The sequence below is a fragment of the Canis lupus genome, chromosome 10 (genome assembly GCF_011100685.1).
Source record: "Canis lupus familiaris isolate Mischka breed German Shepherd chromosome 10, alternate assembly UU_Cfam_GSD_1.0, whole genome shotgun sequence".
Taxonomy (NCBI): Eukaryota; Metazoa; Chordata; class Mammalia; order Carnivora; family Canidae; genus Canis; species Canis lupus.
Genome location: NC_049231.1, coordinates 25,519,814 through 25,546,944, shown reverse-complemented (window position 1 = coordinate 25,546,944; position 27,131 = coordinate 25,519,814). Strand labels below are relative to the sequence as shown.

The following is a 27,131-nucleotide window of genomic DNA, read 5'->3' as shown; positions in this document are numbered from 1 at the left end:
TCCATAACCTACCAGTGTAAAAACTGTTCTTAATACCTCAATTTTAACACTTATTTCTCACTGAACCAGTATTTATTGAACACAACTACCATGTCTGAGGCACCAATCTGAGGGCTGAGGATACAATGATAAACTAAATTCTCTCTCTCTCAGGGAATCTAAGTAGGGAGTGTATGGCTATAAAAGGCAAGCACATGGTGTTATAGACCAAACAACAGGGAGATCTAATCCAACCCTGGCCAATCAGGGAAAGTTTTTCCAGCACCATCTAAGTTAATTCTGAAAGATCCAACCCACAGAAACAAATTATTTGGGGCACCTGACTGGTTGAGTCAGTGGAACATGCAACTCTTAATCTTGGCATTATGAGTTCAAGCCCTACACTGGATATAGACATTACTTAAACAAACAAAACCCCACCAACATTTAAAAAAAAAAAGAGAGAGAACCAAATCATTTTTTTTGCCCACCTTGACCTTTATCATTTTACAGGCACCTGTGTGGCTCACTGATTGAACATCTGCCTTTGGCTCAGGTTGTGATCCCGGGGTCCTAGGATCGAGTCCCGCATCGGGCTCCCCACAGGGAGCCTGCTTCTCCCTCTGCCTATGTCTCTGCCTCTCTCTCTGTGCTCTGTGTCTCTCATGAATAAATAATTAAAAAAAAAAAAAAAAAAAGATTCTCTTTTCTACAAAGCTATGGAAGGAGGAGGGTGCCTGAGGCACCACCAAGCCAAGCAGGCCAGGTAGCAGTCTGTGTGGGCCAGTCGCTGGGCTCTTTCAGGTGCTAAAGAGCCTATGAGGTGAAGATGAATGAAGTCCATCCTCATGTTTTCCAGAAACCACTTAGAGGATGGCTGTGATAAAATCACTAGGAGTATATAGGTAGCTGCAGATGAATATTCAAGTCCATAACTATCGTGGTTAAAATTCTTCAGACTCAAAGGCAAAATGGAAAGAAAAGAATTGGTCAAGAAGATATGAACTGAGGGCAGCCTGGGTGGCTCAGCGGTTTAGCGCCGCATTGAGCCCAGGGCCTGATCCTGGAGACCTGGGATCAAGTCCCACATCAGGCTCCCTGCATGGAGCCTGTTTCTCCCTTGCCTGTGTCTCTGCCTCTCTCTCTCTCTCTGTCTCTCATGAATAAATAAAATCTTTAAAAAATATATGCATTGAAACAAATTATGAAAATTAATATTTTGTTTAACATTGATCACCTCACAGTAGGTTATATAGAAAATACATATTTTAATACTTGCAATTGCTGGGTAATAAAGTCAATTAAGATTTTAAAAATGAACTAAAGAATGTATCTCTCTATAATGCATAAGTTATCAAATGATCATTCACTCAATACTTATTAAAGACCAGCATATATTCTGTATGTTAGTAAATTGAACACCAATAAAAAATAAATTAAAAAAAAAACAGTAAAGTTACTTAAATATAAATATTATTGAAATCAAAATGAAAATTATTCTATTTATATTAACACAAAAATTTAAATTATTATATGTTTTATTTATATACTTTATCTCTATATATATATAAGCATATGAGGTACAATTAAGTAAATACAATATATTTATCACTAATTTGTGATAATCAGTATAATTTCTTTGAACTCTTTTTTTTGTTTTCTTATCTTTCACAATAAATATTTAATTTTAACTTTCCTCTAAAAAAAAAAAAAAAAGAGACCAGCATATGTCAGTCAGCATGTGCTAGATAAAAAGAATAAAACATGGTCTCTACCCTCCTGGGGTTTATAAACTTGGAGCATAGGAAGACAAAAACAAGTAAGCAAGCAAGCTATCAAACTACAGATGACACTTGAACGTGGGTCCCTTCTCTTCCTTATGATTTTCTTAATAACATTTTCTTCTAATTTACTTTATTGTATAAATATAGCAGTTAAAACATAGAACATACAAAATATGTGTTACCAGTAAGGCTATTTGTTATCAGGCTATTTGTTATCGGTGGTAAGGCTTATGGTCAGCAGGCTTTTATGTTTGGGGAGAGACAAAATTTATATATGGGTTTCAGCTGTGTGGGGTTCAGTGCCCCAACCCACCCATTGTTCAAGGGTCAACTGTAATTATAAATTTGTCTGAGTTATAAAGGAAACAAAGAAGAGGCTTTGTGGGCAGAAAGTACTTTTTAGATATGGTGGTAAGGAAAGTTGAAAACACTAAAATAAAACCAGCTGTTAATAATGGAACGGACTGAAGGGGAAAAGAATACCAAAGAAGAGGTGACAGCAGTATAGATAAAGAAATCTACATTTTATTCTTTTTTTTTAAGATTTAATTTATTTATTAGAGACAGAGAGAGAGAGAGAGAGAGGCAGAGACACAAGCAGAGGGAGAAGCAGGCTCCATGCAAGGAGCCTGACATGGGACTCGATCCCGGGTCTCCAGGATCACACCCTGGACTGAAGGCAGCACTAAACCACTAAGCCACCGGGACTGTCCTCTATATTTTATTCTAAAATCTAGAAAAGTTACTTGATTCAGTTTAAGTTTTTAAGTTCATTCCTGCCACCTTGGGGAGAAGGGACTGAAAAAGAATAATAATTTTTACCAAGAAGAATTGTAGATGAGTAAAACCAAAACCCCAAAATTCTGGCCAGTGGAAATTATCTCTGCAATTCTATTACCAACCTAAAATCTTTTAAATTGCTACTCAGTCCAGGCTTCACCTATAGTTTTTTGTTTTTTGGTTTGAGGGTTTTTAAAAAAAAAAAAAAATGCTTACAACTAATGGGTCATGACCATTGAGATCTTTGGAAAACAGAAACAAGCCCAGATGCCTGGGGGTTAAGCATTCTTCTCATTCTCTAATTGCCAAAGTCAGATTAATTTTCATTTACTCATCTCCTATTCCACAATCAGCTTCTTGACTGAAAGGAAGGGAGTAGGGGACTTCCTCCAGCGTTTCAGACAAAAATACGCTTTACGAAACCTCAGATAAGGAATGTATGTAATTGCATAACCTTCCTCCTCACTGCCAACTATGTTCCAGGTAGGAACTCCACTATGAAAGCAATTCTAATTTTCCTGTCCAAATTTGCCAGATCTTAGAAAGCCGCCTGAACAAATCCACTTAATTCTGCTTTAAAAAAAAGTTTTCTCATTCCAAAGTCTGAACAAGAATACATTGCTAATAGCATTTGCAATTGATAAAGAAAGAAAAATAAATTCCACTATCAATCCTCAGGGCATGTGGCTAACAATAAAAGCACTAACAAACTAAGTCATGCAACCAAGATATTTTACTCTGTTATTTAAAAGTCAGAATGGAAGAAGTGAGAGTACCAACATCTGTGGAAAACCCATAAGATTTTGTCACATTATTTCACTCAATCCTGATAATATCCCTACAAGATAAGTACATCCCATTTTACTGATGAGGACACAGGCCCCGAGACGTTGACACTAGTGCCAGCTCACCCCATGATAAGTGGCTTCCAAAGGCCCATACTCTTTCCACTAAACAAATGTTTAAATAAAGATCTAAATTACAAAAATTCCACATGACCAATGTACTAATAGATAAATAAGTTTTGTATATATAGACGTGTGTGCACGTGTGTTTTCGTTTAGAGGCCTAAACATCAACTGCAATACCTATCTTTCAGTGGGGAAAGCATTTCGGATTCCTACTTGGAGACAGACCACCAGAAAGCACCTCCAAAGAGATAAGGGAGTTTGTGCCAGCTATCATGGTTATTTGCCTTTCTTTTTTAAGATTTTATTAAGTAATCTCTATGCCCAACATGGGGCTTGAACTCACAACACTGAGATCAAGAGTCCCATGCTCTTCCAACTAAGCCAGCCAGGCACCCCAAGTTATTTGCTCTTAATGAAGCCAAAGGAGCTCCTCCTTAAAAGCAGTATGTACTTTCTTAGGGCTGCAGTGACTGCAATGAGTCCCTAACAAAAGCTACAGGGAGCCTCATACACAAGGACCATTCCTAAATTCAGGTAAGTCTGTAAGTGACTGAGTTAGTGACAATGGGCAGCCCCAGTGGCTCAGGGGGTTTAGCTCCGCCTTCAGCCCAAGGCGTGATCCTGGAGACCCAGAATCGAGTCCCACAACGGGCTCCTTGCATGGGGCCTGCTTCTCCCTCTGTGTCTCTGCCTCTCTCTCTCTCTCTCTCTCATTCTGTGTCTCTCATGAATAAATAAATTAAATCCTTAAAAAAAAAAAAAAAAGGTTAGTGACAATGAGTAACAAGTATATACAAAAACAACCATTTTGTCAACAAAATCAAAGACAGCATACATGAAAGCACATAACAGTGGCCAGCATAAAACAGATACTTAATAAAAACTAGTTTCTTCTACTCTCTGCTCCAAGTTCTTTGTGTAAAAAATATTAATACTGGGCAGCTCGGGTAGCTCAGCAGTTTAGCACTGCCTTCAGCCCAGGGTGTGATCCAGGGATCGAGTCCCACATCGGCTCCCTGCATGGAGCCTGCTTCTCCCTCTACCTGTGTGTCTGTGCCTCTCTCTCTTTCTCTCTCTCTCTCTCTCTCTTCTCCCTCTACCTGTGTCTGTGCCTCTCTCTCTCTCTGTGTCTCTCATGAATAAATAAAATCTTTTTTTAAACAATATATATTAATACTAAGTGTGCTGGATGGAGCCATAACCTCTTACTTAGATGGGCAAATTGGTGAAATATTCTCTCAAACCTAGACAGACGAAGTCTGCCTATCTGGTCCCACACTTGCTAAGAGCAGGGACACAACCAGCCACACCTCAGAAGTCAGAAGTCTTAAGGATTATTTCATTTCCTCTAATCAGCAGCACAGCAAATGGACAGAAAAGTATCTTCAAAGCAAGTCTCCCCAAGTGAGTATAACACAGCTAGCTTAGCAAAACCAACAAACTACCATTGCAATCTACAGTAGAATCTGCATTTCTCCACTTCTATGACCATTGGGTGGTCAAACGCAACCTGGTATACTAAATCATTACTAAACACCTTTCACTAAAGCAACTATTCTTTCACTAAAGCAACTTATTCTTCAATTATCCCAATGACTTAACTTTTGAAATGAAATTATCTTTTCTTAAAAAAATTTTTTTTTTTTTTTTAGATTTTATTTATTTATTCATAGAGAGAGAGAAATAGAGAGGCAGAAACACAGGCAGAGGGAGCCTGACATGGAACTCGATCCCAGGACTCCAGGATCACGCCCTGTGCCAAAGGCAGGCACTAAACCGCTGAGCCACCCGGGGATCCCGAAATTATCTTTTCTTAAAAAAAAAAAAAATATTTAAGGGGATCCTGGATGGGCTCAGTCAGTTAAACATCTGACTCTTGATTTCAGCTCAGGTCATGATCACTGCATGATCATGAGACTGAGCCCCACATTGGGCTCTGCATTGGGTGTGGAGCTTGCTTAGGATTCTCTGCTTCTGGGATCCCTGGGTGGCGCAGCGGTTTAGCGCCTGCCTTTGGCCCAGGGCGCGGTCCTGGAGACCCGGGATCGAATCCCACGTCGGGCTCCCGGTGCATGGAGCCTGCTTCTCCCTCTGCCTGTGTCTCTGCCTCTCTCTCTCTCTCTGTGACTATCATAAATAAATAAAAGTTAAAAAAAAAAAAAAAAGGATTCTCTGCTTCTCCCTCTGCCCCTCTCCCTCTCTAAAAAAATAAAAATAAAAAATTATTTTAAGTCAATTCTATCATTTAGATGCTTCTGAGATTCAGACTCTGGGATTAACAATCTATTGTAATTAAAGTTGAGATACTGTAAAGTGGTAGTGATTGCAGGAGTACATACAGTCATAACAGTAGGGATCAAATGAAAATTGCAAGAGGGCCCTTAAGGTTCACCTAACTTAATGCTCTTATTTTACAGAGGAAAAAACCTCAGACCAAAGAGATTAGACCACTTGTTCCAATATTATATTCCTTATTAGTGACAGAATGAGGATCTTTAAACCCCAAGCCCAATGATGCCCTGTTGGCCAGATGACCTTTTTCTAATAATATTAGTCACCCCTCATCAGATAATTAGAATGTGCCAGGTGCTATACTAAGGGTTTTACATGTGCAATCTCATTTAATCTCACCAAAATCCTAGGAGGAAGGCATTATCAAACCTATTTTACATATGAGGAAATCAGAATTCAAACTCAAGTCTGTCTGATGCTAAGTCTTTGGTTTTAACCATTACACTATGTCTACAGTCCATTCATTCACTCATTCATTCATTCACCAAATACTCACTAAAGAAGTGTAACATGTCAGGTACTATCTCAGCCCTAGGGATACTAGTGATGAGACTGGACAAGGTCCCTGCCATTATGGAGTTTACAGTAATAAGTAAAAATAATAATAGTAATAAGCACTTCAGGCATGACTGAGAATTGCTGGGGGGGAAAAAGTCACGTGGTAACAGCTACAGCGACAACACTATGCTACCCGTCATACATAAAATTGCTAAATATGTAAGACTACCACCTCACACCCATTAGGATGGCTACTATCCAAAAAACAAAACAACCCACAGAAAATAACAAGGGTTGGCAAGGATGTGGAGAATTTGGAAACTCTGTGCACTGCTGTTAGGAATGTAAAATAAAAGTATATTTAATCTTGGGATAGTGAAAATGACTAAACAAGATTCTGAACCCACTAAAGAGGTATTTGAAATATTATATTCTGAACGGCAGATAAACAAATGTCCTTCTTTAGTCTGATGTTAATTCTAGCTTGGGCTTAAAAAGAAACAGTTCATCAGAGAAATCTGTCAATGAGGATAACAGATTGTTTCAAATTAAAATAAACTACCAAGATTACACACATATGCAATTCCAATACCCACTTCTTATTTCCTCATTCCTACATTCCTCAGTCCCTCTGATGTCTCAACACAGAGACATACTCTGACTACTGCTCAGGTAAAGGCAGTTCATTAAGCTCTCCTACTGGACTCAGACTGCTTCTATGGGAACTGCCTCCTCTTAAGTTTCTGAGCTATTATCAGATAAAAGCAACTCTTAATCTCCTCGGCTTCCTTTTCAGGGTAATGTACCAAGGAAAAATGAAGGAGAAAAGACTGAGTCCACAGTTTTCTCGAGCACTATACTTTCATCCATTTTGGACTCCATACTGCATGTTATTCAGCTTCATGCTAGGATTTATCAGCAATCTTCTTTATTTACTAAACTCACTTGGTACAGCTCTTACATTAGCTACATGGAGAAGAAAACAGCTATCAGGTGCAGCTACTATGCCACAATGAACTATGCTATTAACTATGCTATTAAAAGGTCTTAATGAAAAAAAAAAAAGAAATGTGACATTGAAAAAAGAAAAACTGGAAATGAGTATTATAGGGAAAGGAAAGTCTGAAAACAAGTTTGAGGTCATGACTCATTAATCAAGGAGAGTTGTTTTGTAAAGGAGTTAAGCCTCAGGCTAACTTTAAAAATGGGCAAGGATAGGGGCTCCTGGCTGGCTTAGTCAGAGATTACAGAACTCTTCATCTCATGGTTGTGAGTTTGAGGCCCACGTTGGGTGTAGAGATTACTTAGATAAATAAACTTAAAAAAAATTCCAATTACCATTTTAAAAAAATGGGCAAGAACATAGTTTGGAGAATTAGGAGGAAGGCGGCTGTTCAGAGAATTCAGGGCAGCCTGATTACACACAAAGTAACAATTATCAGTACAGAATGACCAGTGCTTTTTAAAGTTCTGATTGATGGGACACCTGGGTGGCTCAGTGGTTGAGCATCTGCCTTCAGCTTCAGGTGTGGTCCCAGAGTCCTGAGATCAGGCTCCCCACAGGGAGTCTGCTTCTCCCTCTGCCTGTGTCTCTGCCTCTCTGTGTGTCTCTCATGAATAAATAAAATATTTTTAAAAATAAAGTTCTGATTGAAAAAACATGTAATAATTCTCCTTTGTGACCTATAAAAGTCTACATGATCAAGTTTGATGAAGACAGCATACGACTACAGACTACAAGACCAAGAAACAATTTGGTTCTAGTCAGGCCTCTCATCCCTCATAGACTCTAAATCAGAAAGGAAGAAATCTGCATTTCTACAGCTATACCAGAATGATATTCTGGAATGTTTTCCTTCCTCTCATTTGAGAAGTTATAATGAACAGAGTCTATTGGGATCCCTGGGTGGCACAGCGGTTTAGCGCCTGCCTTTAGCCCAGGGCGCGATCCTGGAGACCTGGGATCCAATCCCACGTCAGGCTCCCGGTGCGTGGGGCCTGCTTCTCCCTCTACCTATGTCTCTGCCTCTCTCTCTCTCTCTCTCTGTGACTATCATAAATAAAAATTAAAAAAAAAAAAAAGAACAGAGTCTGTTATTAAACCCATGTTATTTTCCACAGATAGCAGTGTAAATGCATAAGACAAAGAAATGGTAGCTAAAACAGATTCTAAGCAAGAGCAGCTTACCCAGCCTTTGTTTTTAAACTGAATGTTAATTTCACATATATATAATCAACAGACATTTGTGTAATTCTTCAGAGTTAGCAATTATTTTATTTTTTTTAAGCAATTACTTTATTTTAGGCAGGGTTTTACATATGGTAGGTCTTCATCAACTATTGGAACAAATGAATAACTTCATTTGTACTCAATGTACTACTGACAGAAGAAGCAAAACAAATTAAGTCCATAAAGTGACTGAAGCTGAAAAGCTGCAGAAGGATGAAGAATGTGGGCATTTTCTTGCAATAGTGTTGCAATTATTCATCCATCCACTCATTCAACAGAAATCTGAAGACCTATTATGGGCCAGGCATTTTTGTAGTGTGCACATGTGTTGGGGTGTGTATAGATCAGCTGTTAGATACTAGCTAACTTCAACCAAATTTGACATACAAGCACCTTGTGTTTAGTCCACAGAATGTTGACCAACAATATTTTTTTAATCAACTCTGATGTTTAATTTGCTTACAACAAAATTCACCCACTTTAAGTGAACAGTTCTAATGAGTTCTGACAAATGCACATTCTTGTGTAATCACTCCCAATCAAGAAGAAAACATTCCCATCACTCCTCATGTCTTTTTGCAGTCAATCTTTCCCCCCTCTCTCCACCCTATAAGCAACAACTGATCTAATACTATAAATTACTCTTGCCAATTCTAGAACTTCAACTTAAATGAAACTAATATGGAGCGCCTGGGTAGTGCAGTCAGTTGAGCATCGACCCCTCGTTTCAGCTCCAGTTGTGGTCTCAAGGTCATGGGATCAAGCCGCACTTCCAGCTCTGAGCTCAGCATGGAGTCTGCTTGGGATTCTCTCTCCATCTCCCCCTGTTCTTCCTGCTTGTGCTCTTGCACTCTTGTTCTCTTGCTCTCTGTCTCTTGAATAAATCCACAGTTTACCTATTCACCTGTTGATAATCTTTGAATGGTTTCCAACTTTGGCCATTATGAATGAAACTGCTATAGAGAGTCACATGGTCTTTCTGGGAATATATATTTTCATTTCTCTTAGGTAATAAACACCAAGGTGCAGAACTGCAAGGCTGCATGATTAACTATGTATTTAATTTTACAAAAACCTAACCAGTGGTTGTACTATTTCACACTCAAACCAACAACACACATGAATTACAGTTGTTTCACTTCCTCACCAATACTTGGAATAGTCAGTATTTTTTTATTTTTATCTATTCTAATAGGTTTATCTATTCTAATGGGTATGAATTAGTATGTCACATAGTTTTCATTTGTATTTCCCTGGCGACTAATAATGTTGAGCATCTTTTCACATGCTTTTGGACATTCGAATATATTCTATGAAGTGTCTATTCAAATCTTTTGCTCATTTTTAATTGGTCATTTGCCATATTTTGAATTTTAAAGTTTTTTACAGGGCAGCCCGGGTGGCTCAGTGGTTTAGCACCACCTTCAGCCCAGGGCGTGATCCTAGAGACCCGGGAATGAGTCCCACATCTGGCTCCCTGAATGGAGCCTGCTTCTCCCCTTACCTGTCTCTGCCTCTCTTTCTCCCTGTGTCTCTCATGAATAAATAAAATCTTTAAAAAAATAAAATAAAAGTTTTTTACATATTCTAAATATATAAGTTCTTTAATAAATGTATCTATAAATGTCTACATATGAAATTATATACGTGTATGTATATACACAAATACTGTGTGTGTATATATAAATATTTCCTCCCAGTCTGTGGCTTACCTTTTCATTTTCTTATAGTGTCTTCTAAAGAACAGAAAGTTTTACTTTTGATAGGTCACATCAATTTTTTTCTTCTATAGTTAGTGCTTTTGTTTCCTAAAAAATCTTCGCCTACCTCAAGGTGACATACATTTTCTTATAGTTTTCTTTTTCTTATAGTTTTTTCTATACATTTTATGGTTTTAGTTTACATGTTTAGGTCTATAAGCCATTTCAAGTTAATTTGTGTGTTTAGTGTGAGACAGGTACTGATATTCATTTCTTTTCCTGCAAATATCCAATTGTTCCAGCAACATTTGTTGAAAAGACTACCCCTCGACATTTAACCCTGTGTGGAAAAATTAACTGACCATGTGTGTCTATTTTAGCATTCCCTGTGTTCAAATGATCCACATGCCTATTTTCATACTAATACCACACTGTTGTTATAAATCTAGCTTTATATGTTGAAATCATGTAATTCCTCCAAGTTCTTCTAAGTTATTTTGGCTATTCCAGATCCTTTACATTTCCGTGTGAATTTTAGATTCAGCCTATCAATTTCTACAAAAGGTCTGTTGAGATTTTGATTGTGAACACACTGGATATTGGGAAGACTGGACAGCTTTACATTACTGGGTCTTTCAAACCATGAATGTGGCATATCTCCACATATTTATGTCTTCTTTAACTTTTCTCAGCAACGTTTTGTGATTTTTCAGTCTAAAGACTGAATTATATATAACTAAATTTATTCCTAAGAAACTTTTTTTTTTTTTAGAAACTTTTTTTTTTAAGATTATTTGTCGGAATCCCTGGGTGGCGCAGCGGTTTAGCGCCTGCCTTTGGCCCAGGGCGCGATCCTGGAGACCCAGGATCGAATCCCATGTCGGGCTCCTGGTGCATGGAGCCTTGCTTCTCCCTCTGCCTATGTCTCTGCCTCTCTCTCTCTCTCTCTCTGTGACTATCATAAATAAATAAAAATTTAAAAAAACTTTTTTTTAAAGATTTATTTGTCAATTTTAGAGAGAGAGAGACAGAAAACGAGTGTGCGGCGCAGTGGGAAAGAGAATCTCAAATCAGACTCTGCCCTGAGCACGGACCTGGATGCAGGACTCGATCTCATGACCTGAGATCATGACCTCAGCCGAAATCAAGAGTCATATGCTTAACCAACTGCACCACCCAGGCACCCCAAGAACATTTTTAAATTTTAAATGGGGATCCCTGGGTGGCGCAGCGGTTTAGCGCCTGCCTTTGGCCCAGGGAGCGATCCTGGAGACCCGGGATCGAATTCCACATCGGGCTCCCGGTGCATGGAGCCTGCTTCTCCCTCTGCCTATGTCTCTGCCTGTCTCTCTCTCTCTCTCTGTGACTATCATAAAAAAATAAAAAATAAAAAATAAAATTTAAATGGGGGGCACCTGGCTGGCCCAGTAGGTGTAGCATCTGCTTTCAGCTCAGGTCATGATCCCAGGGTTCTGGGATTGAGCCCCCTGCTTCTCCCTCTTCCCTCTGCTTATGCTTTCTCTCTCTCCTATCTCTGCCTCAAATAAATAAATAAAAATCCTCAAAAAATTGCTAATTCATTGCTAATACTGTGTAATAGAAAATTTACAATTTAAAAAAAATTCAGATTTTTGGCTTCCCTTGAAAAATATCAAAAGATCAGCAATTGTGGGCCTACAATCCCACATGTCAATAATATCCTCAAACTAAACTGGCAACCCTCTTTAGATAGGGCATGTCCTCTCCAATTTGCCACAGTTCTTACCACTCCTTATTAAAAATCCCTGATCTATCCAACTCCATTTATTTAAGTTACCTGCTTGGTAACTTAATGTCTTTATGTCTTCTTTAACTTTAACTAGCATATAACCAGTGAAATGCTTAGGGGAAGAGGCAAAAGTATAATTATATTTGCATTTTAAAACTCTGGCTTCAGTGTAGAGAATTGATTAAGAGTCAAAAAGACGAATGGAAGCAGTATAACTAGGTAAGAATTTTTGACATGGTCCTGGAAAGAACATGGCCTGGCCTAGCTAGAATGAGTTTAGTAGAAATGGGAAGTTAACAAATAAGATTTATCAGTATTTCTGGAGTGATTACCAACAGAAATTGATGATAGAATGGATGTGAGTAGAGAGAGGCAGATGTCAAAGATATCTTGTCAGATTGCTGGCTTGTGTAACCAGGTGGACAGAAATACCATTAACAGAAATGGGGAACACTAGAACAGGAACACCTTTGGCAGTACAAAAAGAACGCTAAGAGGAAAAGAAGAAATGAACAAAATATCAGATGAACTAGGAGAATAACGTCATACCAAGAACATAAAATGGCTTTAAAAAGGTGATCAACTATGTTAAACAGCACATGAGAGGTAAAATAAGAATGAAAATGGCTGCCCCTTCATTCATTAATCTGTTCAAAAATATTTATTAAGAACTTATGATATGGGATGCCTGGGTAGCCCAGCGGTTTAGCGCTTGCCTTTGGCCCAGGGCGCGATCCTGGAGTCCTGGAATCGAGTCCCACATCAGGCTCCCTGCATGGAGCTTGCTTCTCCCTCTCCCTGTCTCTACCTCTGTGTCTCTCATGAATAAATAAATAAAATCTTAAAAAAAAAAAAGAAACTATGATATGCCAAGTACTGTTGGTGCTGAGGATACAGCAATAAACAAAATACCTGCCCTAATAGAGACTATGATCTAGTGGGAGGAGACAAACCAAATACATGTTGGAGCACCTGGGTGGCTCAGTCAGTTAAGTGTCTGCCTTTGACTCAGGTCATGATCTGAGTCCTGGGATCGAGCTCCATATCAAACCCCACATCAAACCCCACTTCAGACTCTGTACTCAGCAGGGAGTCTGCTTGTCTCTCCCTCTCGCTCTGCCCCTCCCTCCCACTTGTGATTTCTCTCTCCCTCTCAAATAAATAAATAAAATCTTAAAAAAAAAAAATGAATTCATGTCAAGTCCTGTAAAGCAAGTGACACAGGGTAAGGGAAACAGAAGCTGCCTCAGATGAAGGAGTAAGATGACTTTTTAATACGTGGTGGTCTCTATAATAAGGAAATAACTGAGCAAAAATCTGAAAAAAGTGAGGAAGTAAACCATGTGGAGATTTAGGGAAAGAATATTTCAAGCGGAGAAAACAGCAGGTACAAAGACCTGGTATACCCAGGAACAGCAAGGAAGCCAGTGGGATTACAGTAGAGTAAGCAAGGGGGAGAGTCGTAGATCATGAAACTGACTCTGGAAAACAGAGCTTAAGATCTATAATCTATATGGAGAGAAGAATAAAAAAAAATCAAAAAAGGAACAGGGAATTCAGTGCAGAGGAAGCTATTACAGTAATTCAAACAAGAAATAATGATTATGTGATGGGTCAGTTGTATGGGTCACTTGATTACACTACTGCCCCCCAGTTATCCAAACATTGTTTTTGTGAAGATATTTTGTGAAGATTTTATTTTGTGAAGATGTGATTTTTTTAAATATTTTTATTTATTTATTCATGAGAGACACACAGAAAGGCAGAGACACGGGCTGAGGGAGAAGCAGGCTCCATGCAGGGAGCCCGACGTGGGACTCGATCCCGGGTCTCCAGGATCAGGCCCTGGGCTGAAGGTGGCACTAAACTGCTGGGCCACCCAGGCTGTCCTGTGGATGTGATTAATATTCATAATTAGTTGCCTTTAAGCAAAGGTCATTGTTCTAGATAACCTAACTGGGCCTGATTCAATCAGCTAATAATCCTTAAGAGCAGAACTGACATTTCCCAGAATAAATTCTACCTGTGGATAGTAACCTCAACTCAAGACAACCTAGCCGTGTATATCATATCTGCTTAGCCAGCCCCTACATCATGTAAGGAACAAATCCTTAACATGAATCTCTTAATGTATATCTCCTACTGATTCTGTTTCTCTGGCTGAACCCTGGTATAGATTTTGGTATCTGGAAGTGAAGTGTTCTGTTTAAATACTTAAAAATGTGGAAGTGGCTTTGTAATTGGATAATGGGTAGAGGTTGAAAGAATTTGGAGAAGCATAATAGAAAAAGCCTAGGTTGCCTTCAAAAGACGTTGGTAGAAATACGGACATTTCCTGGTGAGAGCTCAGAAGAAAGTAAGAAGTACAGTAGAGGGCAGCCCTGGTGGCGCAGCGGTTTAGCGCCGCCTGCAGCCTGGGGTGTGATCCTGGGGACCCTGGATCGAGTCCCACATCGGGCTCCCTGCATGGAGCCTGCTTCTCCCTCTGCCTGTTCCTCTGCCCCTCTCTCTCTCTCTGTGTCTCTATGAATAAATAAATAAAACCTTTAAAAAAAAAAAAAGAAGTACAGTAGAGAAAGTCTTATTGTTTTAGAGAATACATATGTCATCATAAACAGAATACTGGGGAAAAGATGAACATTAAAGATGAACATTTCCCCAGTTCATTAAAGATGAACATTCTAGTAAAGACTCAGAAACAAATGAGGAACTTTACTGGAAACTAGAAGACAACCCTTTTTATATAGTGGCAATAAAATTTGGCTGAATTGTGTCCTATAGTTGTGTGAAAAGCAGAATTTCTAAGTGATGAACTTGAATATTTAGCTTAGGCAATTTCCAAGCAACATGTTGAAAGTGCAGCCTAGTTTCTTCTTGCTGTGTACAGTAAAATGCAAGAGGAAAGATAAATTGATGGGTGAGATGTTAAACAAAAGAAGCCAGGACTTTAAAAAAAAAAAAAGAAAGAAAAGAAACAAACAAATCAGGACTTGATGATTTAGAAAATCTTTAGCTTACCTGGACCACAAAAAAAAAAAAAAACACTAAAATAGAGATGCATGATTAAGAAAGCACTACTGTGGAGAGAAAGCCAAGGATGTGTGGCTGGACAACCTTTTTACTAGTGTTGATGATATTACACATGTAACTCGGGGATCTCTTCAACCAATCATCTAAAGAGAAGCTAGGAACAGAATGAGATAACCAGGAAATATCTCTGGAGGATCCTCCTGTCTAATGATAAGAATCCCCAAAACATACAAATGAGACCCAAAAGGTTTCTAAAAATGTTTTGTCAGTAGAAACACTGCCAACTTGGCCTGACACAGAAAGAAAGAGAATGAAATAAAAGAAGGCTATCAAAATTCTACAGGCAAGAAATAGGCTACTAAACTATTCAGTTGCAAAACATGCACTAACCTTCGAGAAAAGTTAGGCTAGACACCAAAAGCAAAGACAACAAAAGTAAAAATAAATGAGTGGAACTACAGTAAACTAAAAAGCTTCTGCACAACAAAGGAACCCATCAACAAAATGAAAAGGCAACCTACTGAAAGGGGAAAATATCTGCAAATCATATATCTAAATAAGGGGCTAATATCCAAAAAATATTTTTAAAACTCTACATCTCAGGGCACCTGGGTGGCTCAGTGGTTGAGTGTCTACCTTTGGTTCAGCTTATGATCCCAAGGTCCTAAGATCGAGTCCTGTACCGGGGTCCCTCTGGGGAGCCTGCTTCTCCCTCTGACGGTCTCTGCCTCTCTTTGCGTCTCTCACAAATAAATAAATAAAATCTTTAAAAAACAAAAACAAGGGGAGAATCTTTGCAGATGTGATTAAGTTAAGGATCTTGAGATGGGTAGATTATCCTGGATTATCTGGGTGAGCTCTAAATGCAATCACATATCTTTATAAAAGGGAGGTAGAAAAAAAAAAGAAAAAAAAAAAAAGGGAGGTAGAGAGAGATTTGACACAGAGCTAAAAGAGATGTGCATAGAGATCTGAAGATGCTGCTCTTGCAGACTAAAGTGATATTGCCACAAACCAAGGAATGCTGGCAGCCACCAGAAACTGGAAGAGGTGAGGAACTTACTCTCCCCTTAAGCCTCCAGAAGGAGTGCAGCTCTGCTGCTGACACTTTGATTTTGGCCCAGTAAAACTGATTTCAGACATCTGACCTTCAGAGCTCTAAAAGAATAAATATGGGTGTTTTAAGCCACCAAGATTGTGGTGCTTTGTTACAGTAGCTAGCCACAGGAAACTAATCTGATGGCTTGGACAAGGATGATTACAATGGAGGTGGTGAGAAGCAATCAGATATGGATATATTTAGCAAACAGAACTAGCAGGATTCACTGATGGATTGGATATGAAATGGGAAAGGAAGAGAAGATGATGCCAAGGTTCTTGCCTGAATAATTTTAATACTAACCATTTTACTAAGCTAGGGACAACCCACTGGCTCACGAACATGCAAATCAGTGGTGGCCTCAACAATAACTGTTTTGGTAGAATTTGGGGCTGACAACCCTCAGATGACAGAGGGTTAGAAAATCCAGAGTACTGCTATTTTATAGTATTATTATTTATTTTGGATATTGTCATGTTGTCTTTCTGGTTGTTACTCATCTGTTCATTGTCTTGCCCTTTACCTAGCTCTAGTCATTAATGGACCAAATATCCAGTAAAAAGTTGATTAATTCTCAAGTGGGCCAAAGGAACTCAGTTCAGGATGTTGTCTTTTAAGGCAAGAGAGGATAGGATGAGAAGGGGTGGGTCACTTTCATTCATTCAACATGTATTTATTGAGTATCTATTATTATTTGCCATGCCAAGCACTATGCCAAATGTTGAAAAAATAGCAATGAAGAGGCAGATATGGTCCATGGCCTCACAAAGCTTATAAGAAAAACATAAAAACAATTATTTAGCTGTAACCATAGCTACTGCTACAAAAGAAAAATTCTGGATGTTAAGAAAATTAACATGCACAGAATGCCTATCATGTGCAAAATGTTTTATATGTAATTTATTTACCTCTCACAACTAAACTATGAGGAAATAGGGATTTGGAAAGATTAATTCCCTTGCCCAGGATCACACAGCCAGTGAGAAGTAGAGCCAGATTGAAAACAGGTGCATTCAACTTCAAACTAACTCATCATTTCTCTCTAAACAGTATGAAAATCTACTGTGCTTTTTCAAAAGAAAACAAGGAAGTAGCCAGAAGAGGTAGAGAGTCATGCAGGTAAAGTTTTGAGGATCCTTGCTCTAGAAAGAGCTTTCTAAGCTTACTTGATGAAGGTGAATTTTGGAGGGTATTCAAAAATCCCTTAACACTCTCCAAATAGAACAAAAGGTTACACTATAATTAACTCAGTTTTATTTAGGCACCCAACAGGTTATTAAACATGTTGAAAATAAAATGTCATGAATACCTTGTCCAAACTGTACAGGTCATGCCCAGTTTTCATCAAATTGTTTCTACTAGGCTCACCTTCAGAATCAGCATTCAGGTATTAAAAAAAAAAAAAAGTCAACTATGTTAAGTAACTGATTCAGGAAAATGACTAAATAATCATTACACTCAATGTATAAAAGATTCATGACAAGACAAATGAGCCATACCACCCTATGATGTTCTACTGCATAAAGGAAAACTTTGAATTTATTTAATTTCAAGCCAAATCAATAATCTATGATCTCACTGTATTCTTGGTTTCCTATTCTCGCCATTCCAGGACTCCTCAATCCTCCCTTGCAAAAAGAAAAAAAATGTAAATATACATATAACATATATATATATATATATACACACACAGAGAGAAATGAAACGTCAACAAGAATGTAAAATGATCCACTGAATCTACAAAATGGAGAATTTATTTTTTTTCTTTTTTTTTTCAAAATGGAGAATTTAAAATACCACTACATCTTTGCTTTTCATGCCACCTTAGGGCATTAACCTGGAATATTAAAAGCTCCTGAATGGAATCTTTAACTGAAGTAAAAGAGATAAGAAAATGGCCCTTACCTTTCATTTCTAAATTGTTCTGAAAGGCAAGATGATAAATACAAGGCAAATTTTAAAAGACTATTTTTTAAGATTTTATTTATTTAAAAGAGAGAGAGAGACTATAAGCAGAAAGAGGGGCAGAGAAAAGCAGACTGCTGCTGAGCAGGGTGCTGGACCCCAGAATCCTGGGATCATGACCAGAGTCAAAGGCAGAGCAGATGCTTAACCGACTGAGCCACCCAGGCGCCCCTAAAAAGCCTTTATTTTTTTTAAGATTTATTTATTTATTTATTTATTCATTCATTCATTCATTCATTCATTCATTCAAAGAGACACAGAGAGAGAAAGAGGCAGAGACACAGGCAGAGGGAGAAGCAGGCTCCACGCAGGGAGCCCGATGCGAACTCGATCCAGGGTCTCCAGGATCACACCCCAGGCTGCAGGCGGCACCAAACCACTGCACCACCGGGGCTGCCCTAAAAACACTACTTTAAATAACCATCACACAGAGGCACCTGGCTGGCTCAGTCAGTTAACCATGTGTGTGACTCTTTGATCTCAGGGTCATGAGTTCAAGCCCCATGTTGGGTGTAGAGCTTACTTAACAAAATAAACTAAAATAATCATACCAAAAAATACGTTCATCATATAACAAAAATATAAAGTCAGCAAAAAGCCAGTTTCACCATGAAATCGTTAACACCACTCTCATACCAAAATGCAACATAGTGTGTCCTAAAATTGAGAGGAGGACAACTTTCCAAGTTCCTGTAAATTTTGTGGTAGTGAAAATATGTACAAATTAACCACGATTAGGAGACTCTGGCATTGCTTATGCCATTTACTGTTACAAGGAAAACTGAAACATTGACAAAATATGTTTAAAATTTGGACACTATAGTATGTCCTTATTTAGTATTTACTGAGCAATTTAGGATGTGAAATCACTATTATAGCTTTCTATTTCAAGAATGGCAACAAGATACATATAAGGAATATTGCAAAGAATACTCTGAAAGCTACAACACCTTGATTACTACTATAAAGAATCCTCAGCATACTAACATTTTCACAAACTATGCAAAAGAAAGTGAATAGGCACAGACATTTACTTCAGGCAAAGTCAGGCACTTCATACATATTATCATAGAGAGTCAGTATCTTTTACTTCAAAGACAGACCTGGGGGAAGCCTGGCTGGCTCAGTTGGTAGAGCATGCAACTCTTGATCTGAGGGTTGAGAGTTCAACCCCCACACTGGGCATGTAGCCTACTTAAAAGAAAAAAGGGGAAAAAAAAAAAGACAACTTGGTTCAAATACCGATTACAATCTTTTTAAATTAGTGAATCTCTCCAAGCTTCTCTTTCCTCATTTACAAAATGGAGCTAATACTTACTTCACAGAGCTGGTGTGAAAATTAATGAGGTAGCACAATAATGAATCCACTGTGACTCCACGATCCTTGTAACACTCATGTTGTAAGAATCATTAACCCCATTTTTCAGATGCAAAACTAGTCACAAGAAAGTTAAGTAGTGGGACGCCTGGATGGCTCAGCAGTTGAATGTCTGCCTTCGGCTCAGGTCCTGATCCCATGGTCCAGGTTCAGGTCTCACATTAGGCTCCCTGCAGGGAGCCTGCTTCTCCCTCTGCCTATGTCTCTGCCTCTGTATCTTGTGTTTCTCATGAATAAATAAATAAAATCTTAAAAAAAAAAAAAAAAAAGACAGAAAGTTAAGTAGTGAGCCTATGGTTACACAGCTGATAACTGTCAGTACCTAGGTCTCATGCTCTTAAACTTGACATGTTACTTCAATGGTTATTTTACTCTCTCTCATACTACAGAGTTTATGATTTTTTTTTCAAGTTATACCCATTATATGTTAAGTTTTGATACCAGAACAAAAATGTTTCAAAAAACAAAAATTGGGACGCCTGTGTGATTCAGCGGTTGAGCGTCTGCCTTCGGCTCAGGGTGTGATCCCGAAGTCCCCAGACCGAGTCCCACAGCAGGCTCCCTGCATGGCGCCTGCTTCTCCCTCTGCCTGTGTCTCTGCCTCTGTGCGTCTCTCATGAATAAATAAATAATCTTTAAAAAAAAATCACCCATAATTCCCACTGATAATTTAGAGGTCAAAGACCCATAAGTAGCCAACTTATCTTCAAATTCAGTAAGAGTATACGTTTCAGATTTCAAAATGAGCTATCCAAATTACTTGTTACTAGCACTCATATAAACAGGAAATGATTTTCAAAAGCAAATGAATAAAAGCGACTAGGGAATCAAATAAATCAGATATACCACAAAAGTAAAAATATGGTATATGAATGCTCAATCTTCCAAAGATTCTGCAGATCTTCTACTATGACTATGTGAGCCAGCCTTAAACACAGGGTGAAGAACTGACCCAGGCTCAGCCACTAGATTATTGTGGAACCTCAAAGCACTTAATTTCTCAGTGCCTCTGTTCAACTAACAATGAGAGTTGGACTGAAGTCCCCGAACCGCAAAACTGAAGGCAATTTAGGCCATTAGAGCCACCCAAGGTACCCTGACAGATCACCCAATTCCTGTTTTAACACCTGCAGAGACATGGAGTTCAATGATCTCTCTTCACAAAAGTGACATAGTGTTAAGAATCTCTGAGGAGGGACGTCTAGGTGGCTCAGCAGTTGAGTGCCTGCCTTCGACTCAGGACGTGATCCCAGGTCTGGGGATCAAGTTCCGCATCGGCTTCCCACAAGGAGCCTGCTTCTCCCTCTGCCTGTGCCTCTTCTCTCTCTCTCTCTGCATCTCTCATGAATAAATAAAATATTTAAAAAACAAAAAGAATCTCTGAGGATTCTTTTGTGACTGAGCACAAAAGTGCCCACTCTGGTATTTTTACTCTGGGTCCTGGTTCCACCACTAAGATCTTCTGAAGATGTACCTTTGAGTACTGCTTCTGGCTAAACCCATTAGGTAATTTAAAGAGGGAAGAGAGAAGAATGCAAGATACCCTTCACAAACAACTGTGAATCTCCTGAGGAATTGTTGCAACTGTGGAGTTCAGCTAAATAAAATCACTGGTTTACTCTATTTGTGAAATAAAAATTATCTTAACATAAGTAGTCGAACGGGGAAAACTGATGCTGAAGCACCAAATGATTACATTTAAATGGCTGACATTTAAAAGCCTCTGAATACTCACATTATTCCACATTCATTCATCTCTGACTTCAACCTCATTCACCCACAGTCAGTTCTATGCTATGGCCCAAAATGAACAATGACGACGACGATGATGATGTATGTGAACTTGTTCCAAGGACTTGGCATATTTTTAACTTAGTTAATCTTTATAGCAGCAATATAAAGCAACCACCATTATTAACCCCATTTTATAGTTAGTGAGTTACCAAGATGTGGTAAGAGTATACAGTCACACACCCAAGGTCACACAGCTAGCATGTGGTGACTTCCAACCCAGGAAGTCTGGCTCTCGTATTTATGCTTTTAACTACTTTGTTTTGATAAGTTACTGTTCTCAATATCAGAAAAATTACTCCACCCTCACCTTACACACAGAATTTAATGTTTGTGTTTCATATCAATGCTGGCCTAAACTACTTACAACATTTCATAGAGCCCTAATTCAGCGTCCACTTCCACATATTAGCCTATCATGTTGAAGGCACACAGTAAGCACCCAATAAATACCTGTAAATATCTGTTAAGGGCAGCCCGGGTGGCTCAGTGGTTTAGCGCCGCCTTCGGCCCAGGGCCCGATCCTGGAGACCCGGAATCACGGAATCAAACCCATGTCGGGCCCCCTGAGTGGAGCTTGCTTCTCCCTCTGCCTGTGTCTCTGCCTCTCCCTCTCTCCCTCTCTGTGTCTTGTCATGAATAAATAAATAAAATCTTTTAATAAATAAAATATATATATATATATATATATATATCTGTTAAAAGAATTAAATCTTTCCCAATTCCCTCATTTTCCCAAAAGTAACCTTTCCCACCTCTGAATCCTTCCTTCCCCTCCCCCAGCACTTTGCACCTTCTTCCAACACTTTTTCTGTTCTATGCTACCACTGTGGTAGCCAGCCTCCAAGATGGCCCCTAAGGATCCTCACCTCCTCTATTCATACCCCTGTATAATCCCTTCCCACGATGTGTGACCAATAGTATAATGGAGAAATGATGGTATGTGACTTCTGAAGCTAGATCAAAAAAAAACAACAACAACACAACTTGGTCTCTTGGATTATTTGCTCTGGGAAAAGTCAGCTGCCATGCACTGAGGGCATTCAAGTAGTTCTACGGAGAAGCCCATACTAAGAGAGACCTCCCACCAATAGCCTACAGCAACTTGTCAGCAATCTGAGTAGCCACCTTAAGAGGATCCACCAGCCTGTCTTCAGATGACTGCAACTCTAGATGACATATCACCACTGCAATCCCTTGAGAGGTCCTGAGCCTGAACCACTGCTCAAGCTGCTCCCAAATTCTTGGCTCACAGAAACCGTGAGAGATGATGTTTACTGTTATCTTAAGCACTAAGTTTTAGAGTAACATGTTATACAATAATAGGCAACACACCTAACAGTCTCTAAAACTCTAAGTTCCTTAAGAGCAGAAATTTGATTCACAAAATTTGTTAAAGCCTTAGAATTAAACAGTACTTATATATAATGGTGCAGTGGGCCATTCCCTTTATTCAATGTTCCTTTTCTTCCAATGTATAAGCGTTTATTAATACCTATATGGTATATGCCTGTACCACTTCATCTATAACCTGTCAGTGTCCTCCCTCTTTTCTTTCAAGACCTTCTGAAATATAACCTCCTGACCAAAGATTTTTTTTCAGCAGACGAAAATGTTCTTTTTTTTTTTTTAATTTTTATTTATTTATTTATTTATGATAGTCACACAGAGAGAGAGAGAGAGGCAGAGACGCAGGCAGAGGGAGAAGCAGGCTCCATGCACCAGGAGCCCGACGTGGGATTCGATCCCGGGTCTTCAGGATCGCGCCCTGGGCCAAAGGCAGGCGCTAAACCACTGCGCCACCCAGGGATCCCCGACGAAAATGTTCTTAAATCAATTCTATCAACCTTAGTATTTACATAAACATGCAACTCACTGTAAATATGTATTTATTCATATTCACCTTTTAGTCAACAAATATTTACTGAGTATCTGCTATGTCCCAAGAATTGCTCTTGAGCTAACAGAATAAAAGAAACAAATTGCCTTTGTGGAGTTTACCGTTCATAGTGGGTTCTCTAAATATAAAAACCTCTGTTATTAGGACTTCAAAATTCTAATTGCCCTTTCAAAAAAATTCATTATTCACAACCATTTTACCTCTTTCCTTTTCTATTTCATTGGCCATCCTTTTCTTTATACACTTAAATATTTAAGCTATGGCCTCAAGAAAAGTCCATATCTGTTTAATAGCTTTGTTAAGTGCCCCATATAGAATCTGTATATGTCAATGTCTTCCATTAAATGTTTCCATGAACCACTTCTTAGAAAATATCACCACACTTATAAACATAAATACCACTTGATAGCCTTTATTATACACGTTTTAGCAACTCTAAATCAAATATGAACATTTATTTCACAGAAAGTAATTTGTAATTTATGTAGTAATATGACATATATATGTCATATATATATAGCTGGAACAGTCTCACCTCGTTTATTTCTGTACTGTTAAAAGGAAATGAGCATACATACTTTTAAATCAGAAATTCAAGTCCTGGCTCTATCACTAACTGTGCAACCCTTAGACAAATTATTTAACTATGCTGAGCCTCAGTCTTCCTATCCTAAAGTGGAGGTAATACCTGCCTCATAGGGTCGTTGTGAGAATTAAGTGGTAATATTAAAAGCCTAACTTAATGCCTATTATATAATGGGCATCAAGAAATGTCAGTTTCCTTCCACTTCCCTAGGGCTTATACCTGCAGTCAGAAGATCTATCAAGAAATATTTCCAAAAAAAAAAGAAAGAAAGAAAAAAATCTTTCCAAGCTCAGTTACTTCTGTTTGGAATGATCTTCCTCTCCTTCATCTAATGAGTTAAGGATCAGCTCAAATGCCATCTTCTCTTTGAAGTGAAAAGGAAAAGCTCCCTTGACCCTCCCATACAGTTCTAGAGTTTATTTCAGTGTGTTACAATTATCTGTCACTTTCTGCCTCTCCCACTAGATAGACTGTGAGCTCATATGAGCAGAGACTATACCTCACTTACCCTGATAAACTCGGCTTTTAGAAAAACAGCTGGTGGAGGACCTGGGTAGCTCAATCAGTTAAGTGTCTGCCTTTGACTTAGGTCATGATCTCAGGTCCTGGGATCAAATCCAGCCCAGTATTGGGCTCTCTGCTCAACAGGAAGTCGGCTTCGCCCTCTCCCTCTGTGCTCTTTCTCACTCTCAAAGAAATCCTTTTTTTTTTTTTTTTTTTAAGATTTTATTCATTTATTCATGAGAGACACACAGAAAGAGGCAGAGACACAGGCAGAGGGAGAAGCAGGCTCCATGCAGGGAGCCCAATGCCGGACTCAATCCCGGGACTCCAGGATCACGCCCTGAGCCAAAGGCAGACACTTAACCGCTGAGCCACCCAGGCATCCTTCAAATAAATAAATCTTAAAAAAAAAGAAAAATACCTGGCATGTTATAGGCAAGGAACAAGTTTACTGAATGAATAAATGAATGAAGTCATTACTTAAATAGTACCCAAATGTACTGAGTGACCCAAACTTTATGGTTTTGCCCTTTATGGGCTGAGATGCTGTTTCATACTTCTTTTGAATCCCTTCCTCATAGCAGTCAGTAGAGGACTAAAGGATGTGGAAAGTCTGCAATAAATACTTTTGGATTATGGGATACATCTTACTCTTCCATCTCATGATTTTACACCAAATAAAAAACTTAACCAAAGAGATGTGACTTGTGGAAGCCTTTCTAAACAGGGTCTCTTCCTAACAGTTACTGGCAAAGAACTGAAGCCAATACTAGAACAGACTATAGTCAGTTTTTCTTTGCACGGGCTTTTGAAAAAAGCAGTAATGGTCTGCCTCTTTTAAAATCATTTCACTAATTAACTATCATAAAGCTCTTTGATTCACTATGAAAAATGCAAATGACATTAAGCAAAACTTAATTTAATAACTTTTAGCCAAGGGTTCCCCACCCTGCAGTCCCAGGGCCATGTGCCAGCTGGCTGTACCACCTCACTCCTGGGAGGTGGCTGCTTTTCAACAGTAAAACTGCTTAAGTGAAATTTGTGGAGTTTTCGGGGTCCTCTAATATGAAATACATGAATTTCACTTTTTACTAAAAATAGTATGTCACGAGTTTTGGCTTCAGGTAGAAAAGATCTTGAAAAGATCTCAAAAGTTGGCAAGCTGGGAACATTTCAGACTTCTTACAAACTTCAATGTGAAAACACAAGAAGCTAGGTGTAATCTCATTATTATTTTTAAGTGACATCTTTCATATTCCTGTATACACATACCTCATGCCCAGTACAGCTGAGTGTCCACCAAACTGCCTTTTTGTTACGCTATATAATAGTGAGAAAACAGAGATCCGGACAAAGCCAATTTGGGCCGGTGCTTGAATACAAACCGATCTACCCGTCGTTCTCAACTCACAATGATCCCATGTAGTAGGTCTTATGCCCATTTTCCTGATGAGGAAACCGAAGCCCAAGATTACAAAGCCGGCGAAGGGCAGCTTGGCGAACCTGATCTGAAAGCTCCAGCCCAAGCTACTACAGAGTATCAGTGCTTTCCTACGGCACCGGCCAGAGTGGGAGGTGGAATCAAAGCGTCCTGACACTTTCTTAGAGGGTCAAGTTCTTGGCCGTCAAGTTTCAAATCGGCCAGAGCCCTTACACCTGGCGGCATTCAGGTGGCCGACACAGGCATCAATCAACAAGTCCAGGTGAGGCTCCCTCGCCAGGGAATCCTAGGATTGCACATGGATCCGAAGGGTCTGCACAAGACCCCAGGACCCTGCGGTCAAAACACACCCGGGCGCAAAGGGTGCGGGACCGCCCTCATCCCCTCACCGGCGCTGCCAGGCAAGGCGGCTCACAGGTGCACGGCCGCGCCCCGCGACGCCCGCCGCGGCTGGGGGACCCGGCCGGGAGGCGAGGGGCGGGCGAGCTGAGCGGCGACGGGGTAGGGGCCGAGCGGCGACGCCCGCGCAGACACACCCCGAGGGCGCGCGGCGGGGTCGCGAGGAGAAAGGATGCTCGGGGCGGGGCCGCGGTGGGGGAGGGGCTCCCTGCCCGGACTCTCACTCACCGCCTCGCGCTCCTCCCGGCCAGAGCTCCGCGGCGGTCCCCCTCCGGCTCTCGCCGCGCGTCTCCCCTCCCGAGGCTCAACGTCTCGCCAGTGCGCACGGAGCTGAGGAGAAGTCTGCACGAGAGGAGGGTGTGTGGCGAGCGGAGCCGAGGGGGTGGGGAGGATGGAACGGTCGCTCTCGCCGCCGCCTCGGACACCACAGACACGGCCGCCGCCGGCTCCTCTCAGCCACGGAAGCTGCGGCCCCTCCCACCACACCCGCCTCCCGCCTCCCACACCGCCTGCTGGAAGAGTGACGGCGGCGCTGGCCAATCAGAGGCCTTGCGGAGGCTGGGACGGTAGAACTAAAGGGAGGGCGGGAAGGGAGGGGTACGGAGGCGGTGAGGACGGCGGCGGGACTTCCTGTGACTGACGGCCAGGCGCAGCCAATGGGCAGCGAGAAGATGACCTCATCGCCAAGGGAAGTCTGGAACTGGCGGAGCAGCGGCTGGGAGGTGGGAGGAGGTCGGCGACGAGCCGGAGGCGGGGCGCCGGGGCCTTAAAGAGACCGAAGCCCATTGGTCACCCCGCCGAGGGAAGGGCGGCGGACCGGCTGGACTTCGCCAAGTTGCCAAGGGGTCAATGCCGCGAGCCCTTAACTGCATTAATCCTCCTGACCCAACCCGATCCTTCTAGGGGCTAAAGGGTCCTCGCCTGGGGCTCGTAAGTTGATTACTTCACTTTCACGCTTCCCCAGAGGAGGCACAGTAAATTCCACATTGGCCCGGAGCCCTGAATTCCCGTTACAGCCCCCGCCCCACCGAGGCCCGTCGCCTCGTTTCTCTGAGTCAGTTTCCCCTAGGGGAAAAGGGAGGATATTAACACCTAC

General features: G+C 40.3%; 1 protein-coding gene across 3 annotated transcripts in view; it reads right to left on the bottom strand.

The window, feature by feature from the left end:
• Nucleotides 1–26,482, bottom strand: part of MRTFA (myocardin related transcription factor A) — a 198,371-nt gene extending 171,889 nt beyond the window's left edge. For 2 of the 3 annotated variants that reach the window (XM_038550458.1, XM_038550459.1), the window contains exon 1: nucleotides 25,607–26,050. In XM_038550458.1, the coding sequence (XP_038406386.1) occupies nucleotides 25,607–25,637 (31 nt within the window). In that variant the 5' untranslated portion in view covers nucleotides 25,638–26,050. Of the gene's footprint in view, nucleotides 1–25,606; nucleotides 26,051–26,263 lie in introns of those variants that run through there. The other variant, XM_038550462.1, reaches the window with a different exon arrangement.
• Nucleotides 26,483–27,131: the final 649 nt, after the last annotated feature.